Raw genomic sequence first — 6,000 nt, 5'->3', positions numbered from 1 at the left:
GACTTTCACAGTAAACGACACCGTGATGCGGAGTGCTCGTGCAACGTCGGCCTCTGGGGTTAGCTGAGGAGCTCCGTGACATTTTCGTTCTTGCTATATGAGCTGTAACGAAACATGCTGCTCTTCCTTCGATCTTTCCTATTTTCTCTGATAATTATCATAGCTGGTACAGACCCCAGACTACGGAGCAATATTCAGGTATTGGTCGAACGAAGGTTTTGGTAAAGTACCTCCTTTGTAGGTGGACTTCTTCTAACGACTTTCATTCTTCCATCTGGTTTTATGTAGTCATTCCACTTTAAATCGCTCCGTACCTAGAGAAATCTCAGTATTGTAGAACACTCAGTATAATGTAGTTTATTGAAACTGAACTACACTTCTCTAACAATCACTATATACACACAAAACCAAATAACTTGTAGACAACCATTCATCAAGAGCGTCGGTGAGGTCCGTCGGAGCTGGTCCTAGCTCGGTGAGGAACTGGCTGTACTGCTGCTGCACTGGCCTTATAAAGCCAGCGGAGGCCGGTGGAGTACTGTATCTGTGAGGCGACCTCTGCAGAAAAAGGTTCGCATTAGTCTATAGTAAGTTCTGTTTGTTTTGAATAATTGTTTTCCTCTTGCGCCTGCAAGTGCTTGTGTATATTATATGGTACACAGGGGTGTCTTGAGTGTAGTCTGCCTGGCAGAGGCGGTCTGTGGCAGACGTAACAGTACCCATATTGCTCGATATTTTATGGGTGTCACAGCTTGTTGTGATTGTTCTGCAATCGTGTAATCATACAGTAATGAGTTTTTCTGCTCATTTACGCGTGGTACGTAACATTTTTTAATATTGTAGGGCAATTGGCACTCCCTGCGTAAAGCATCGGTGCTCTACACGTCTTCCTGCATTTAGCTACAATTTTCTAACATTGCGACTTCTCTCTATATAACAGCTTATCAACGAAAAGCTCCATCGAAATACCGACGTTATCTGCCAGATCATTTGTATTTGCTGTGAAAAACAATAATCATCTAAAATCCAGTGGGGTACGTCCTGAATGCTTCTCCCGGTTCAGAACGATGTGTTATGTTCTCCCTGTTAGAAACTCTTTAGTCTAACCACGCATTTGACTTGATATTCCGTATGTTCGTATTTTGTTCATTAGGTGACGATGCAGCACTCTATCGCACACCTTCCAAAAGTGAAGGAGAATGCCATCAATATGGGCGCTGGTATCTACTTCTTGCCGGGTCTCGTGGACGAAAAGAACAAGCGGTACTTCATACGATTGCTGTTTTCGGAAGAGATGTCGATTCCTACAGAGGAGATTATATCTTTTTGGATGCGCCATATAGATAGGCTTGACAGACGACATCGAAAAAGTTCAAAGAAATGCATTTAGTTTCGTATTATCGTCATAGAGGGGAGAGAGTATCCCTGATATAATAAGCTAATTGAGGTGGCAATAATTTAAAAAAATCAATCAATAGCTTCCTCTTCCGAATACGAAAATTGTTTATTCCTATTGCCTACACGGGAAAGAATGAACATCGTAATAAAATAAGAAGCAATCAGAGCTCGCACTGAAAGAATTAGAAATGACAATTTTGTGAAACGCTTGCAGCTTGTTGCGCAAAACTGACTTCAATGGCTCGTGAAGTAAAGTGAAAAACTGTTTCATCTGTGGGATAGCCGAGCGACCACGTTCAAACATGGTTGAAAGATGTGCACAACAAACTAGATTGTACAAAAAATCAAACATCAGAATTCAGTGGCGAGTAATTGGACGAAAGACTCCTAAAGGTACAATGATTTCTAATAAATATTGAGGTAACACCAAGACGAAGACTAAATAACCGTCCTGTATCTCGCGAAATAGTAAAATACTGTCAGTAATGGCTATGAAGTCTCAAGAATCCAAGTATTGGGGTTCTGTGATTAGAGAAGCAGTGAGAATCAGATTATTTAATAACAGCTTCAACAGAGATCCTGGCCAGGCACTCAGCAATTCATGGGAACGGGCACTTGATGAACAAAGTGCACTGAGGAAGACTTCTCATAGTTTACCATTAGATGTTAACGGTAGCGTTGCAAGCGACACTGGACTGCTAACGTAAACGTAGTCTGTGGACGTAGAGGGCGCTATGTGAGAGCGCGCCATCTCCAACTCAGATGCCGTCCTCTGGACATAAATGTGGGAGACTGACAGTTTCAAGACAGTCAAGACTAACCACTGTCGTGCACACAGGAGGGTACCACTTACCGCTCTTAGTCATTGCCTTTCGTGTTCCACTCGAAAATAGAAAACGACTCTATGATCCTCCGTAGGAGCCCTAATTTTTCTCATCTTATCTTCGTGGCGGCAGTAGAATCGTTCTGCAGTCGCCCTCAAATGCCAGGTCTCTAAATTTCCGCAGTAGTGTCTCGCGAAAATATCGTCGTTTTCCGTCCAGGGATTTCCATTTGAGTTCACGAAGCAGCTCCGAAACACTTGCGTGCTGATAGCACTCACCGGTAACAAACCTAGAAGCCCGCCTCTGAACTGCTTCATTGTGTTCTTTTAATACGACGTGGTGGGGAGCCCAAACATCGAGGAGTACTCAAGAATGGATCACACTAGTTCTCCTTTGTAAATGAGCTACACTTTACTAAAATTCTCGGAATAAAACAAAATCGGGTCCTCCTTGCTAAAGCCCTTACATGCTCGTTCCATTTCATACTGCATAGCAACGTTACGACTCATTATTTTAGCGACGTGACTGTGTCAAACAGCATACTACCAATGTTGTACTCGAACGATACGGAACTGGTTTTCCTCTTCATCTGCATTAACTTACATTTGTCTACCATTTTTATCGGGCTGCCATTCATCACACCAGCTACAAATTCTGTCTAGGTCATCTTGTACATCTTACCGTACCTCACATAGTTATCGGCAAACAGCTGTAGATTGTTGCTCATCCTGACAGTCAGATCATTGTGTGTACAGAGAACAAGAGATGTTTCGTTACAATTACCTGGGACGCTGTCGAGGATAACGTACTGGTCTCTATTACTCAAGAAGTCTTCAAGCCACTCACATATCTGATAATCTAATCCGCATGCTCGGACCTTCGTTAACAGTCTGAAGTGGGGCTTTCCATCGGATCTGACGACTTACTTGTTTTCAACTTTTTCAGGTGCTTATCTACGCCGGGGGTGCCTGTTTCTGTGTGTTTCATGCGGGAGTCTGTACGAAAATCGAACTACGGTATGTCTGCACGATCCTCCTGCGTACATGATTTCTTAAACGTGAAATTTAAATCTTCAACTTTCCCTTTGCTGTCTTCTGTTGCCACCCCAGATTGATCAGCTAGTGACTACATGGAAGGCTTCGACCGCTTCTTGATTTTGCGTATGACAAGAATTTTATCGACTTCTCGGCAAGATCTGTTTCTAAGGTATGACAGCGGAAGTTGTTTCATGTTTCGCGTCTTGATCTTGATGACGGAGACAATCTTCGAAAGTTTGGGATTTTTTCCGAATTTGATGTAGTAAATTAACCAAGAACTTTCTAGCGAACAGTCAGTAATGTCCTACGATCTCTCAATGAATTAGATGTGAAGTCTTAACAGTTATGTACATCTCTACCAGTGTTTAAAAAGGGAGTTATGAGCTAGTGTCACATTAAGGCAGGAAAGAGACACAGCAGATTAAAAAAAGTATGTAAGTGTATTGTATGCCGCCAGACTTGCAGTATTGATGGGGTTATTGTAATGGGAGAGACCGCATAGGAGCAGTGGGCCATTAATATCGCCCTACGGGCTATATCTATCTATATCCGGATCCTGCTCTAGCTACTGCCAGGTCTGGGTGTTGACGAGTCCTCTCCATTTGGCTCGGTCCTCCCCCCACTTTTCTTCATCCACTTGCTGCCAGGTCACACCTCTCCTTTCCACGGATGTTCTCATTCCCGTTTTCCACCGTGTTCTTGGGTGCCCTCTAGGTATTTTCCCATCCAACTTTAGTTCTTCCATAATTTTGGGGAGTCTCTACCCACATATGCTTTTAACATGCCCGTACCATCTTAATGTCTTTTTTTCAATTTCTTCTCTCGTACTTTCTTGTTTAAGGTCGTTTATAATGTCTAAATTCCTTACTCTGTCCATTCTTGTTTTTCCCATAACTGCTCTGAGAAATTTCATTTCCCCTGCTCGCTATCTGCTGCGGTCCCTTTCTGTCTTTGTCCATGTTTCTCCTCCATAGGTGACAATAGGGAAGTAATAACTCTTATACATAAGAAGTTTTGCTTTTTCTGAAATTTCCTTATTACAAATCAGGTGTTTTATTGTTTGGTAGAAATTGTCTCCCTTCTGTAACCTCCTATTAATCTCGTTGGTTACTCTTCCATCACTATACATTTCACTCCCTAAATAAGTGAAACTGTCTACCACTTTGCGGGGTTCTCCATTCAAAGTAATATTTCCGTTGATTTCTTTGTCTTTTCCAAATACCATTACTTCACTCTCATCTTTATTTATTTTTAATTCATACCTTTTCATTATTTCCTACCATGCATCAAATTGTAACTGTACATCTACCTCTTTATCGCCCCATAAGACCATATCATCTGCAAAAATCATCTTTCTGTCTTTTTCTTTTACTATATCTTGAACTGCCCTATTCATTCCCTCCCTCACAACATTAAAAAGTGGAGGATATAGAATACTTCCTTGTTTAAGTCCTTGCCTTATTTCAAAGCATTCAGTGTTCCCCAAAGGTGTTCTAATTCTACAATTGTGTCCTCTGTACACTGTCTTTATTACATTAATGTATCCATCTTCTACGTCTATTTTCTTCATTTCTTCCCAGTGTCTTTCCCTGTTAACTGAGTCATATGCCTGTTCTATGTTTATCAAAACCATTATAACCCATTTGTTATACTCCCAACTTTTTTCCATCAGTTGACGGATAGAAAATATCAGGTCGATTGTGCTTCTTCCTTTCCTACGCCCATGCTGTTTTCACTCAGCTCCTTTTCTATCTTTTCACTTATTCGATTTAGTAAAATTCTTTCAAAGATCTTGGCTGTATGACTCATATAAGGGTTATTCCTCTGTAGTTTTTACAAACTCTTTTACTGCCTTTTTTTGAAGATGGGAACAATGTTTCCTCTTCTCCAATCGTCAGGTATTGTACTATTTCTCCACACACTTGATAGTACTCTATACAGCCACTGCATTCCCACTGGATCTGCTGCTCTTATCATGTTCACTAATACTTCATCAGGTACTGGGGCTTTCCCCTCATTCATCTTCTTCACATCTATTTCCATTTCTTCCCGTGTAATTTGTCCTAATTCTGCTTCTCAACTTCTCTCAGTTTTTCCATTATTTGTTGTTTCCTCGTATACCTGCTCCTCAGCGTTTACTAGTTTCTTAAAATGTTCTTTCCAGAGATCTTTTATATTCCCTGGATCTTCAGTCACAGTACCATCCTCTGTTTACATATTTACTGCTACTTCAGAAGCCTTCCTTTTATTTTTCATCATTTTATAGAACATTTTATTATTGCTCTTCACATCTTCAAGTTTTTTTGTAAACTCTCCCCATGCCTTTTTCTTTGCTGTTTCCACTATTTCTTTGCACTTCTTCTTTTCTTCTATATATCTTTTATGGGCCTCATCATTTTTAGTTTTCCACCACTTTCTCCATGCTCCATTTTTTCTTCTAACTGTTTGGATTGTGGTATCATCCCACTAACTTGCTGTCTTCTTTTTTCCTTTCCAGATGTTCTATCACATACTTTTTGTGCTGCTTCGACTAAAGTGTCTTTGAATAAACTCCATTCTTTTTCTACATCGCAGAAAACTTCTTTTGGAAATTTTTGTGTGATTAATTCTCTATACGTCTCAGCACTTTCAATCTTCTTCGGTTTCCAATCCCATATCCTCAACACTTCCTTCTGTTTTCTATTTTTCACACACTTCATTTTCCATTGTCCCACCAGTAACCTATGATCTCCATCTGCACT

At 40.7% G+C, this 6,000-nt stretch overlaps 1 protein-coding gene across 1 annotated transcript in view; it reads right to left on the bottom strand.

Moving 5' to 3' along the window:
* Nucleotides 1–381: 381 nt before the first annotated feature.
* Nucleotides 382–6,000, bottom strand: part of LOC126263340 (uncharacterized) — a 150,285-nt gene continuing 144,666 nt past the window's right edge. The window contains exon 4 of the mRNA XM_049960429.1: nt 382–558. Coding sequence (XP_049816386.1) covers nt 382–558 — 177 coding nt within the window. The remainder of the gene's footprint in view (nt 559–6,000) is intronic.

Source organism: Schistocerca nitens, chromosome 6, assembly GCF_023898315.1.
Source record: "Schistocerca nitens isolate TAMUIC-IGC-003100 chromosome 6, iqSchNite1.1, whole genome shotgun sequence".
Classification (NCBI taxonomy): Eukaryota; Metazoa; Arthropoda; class Insecta; order Orthoptera; family Acrididae; genus Schistocerca; species Schistocerca nitens.
This window is presented reverse-complemented; position numbering and strand designations above follow the sequence as displayed.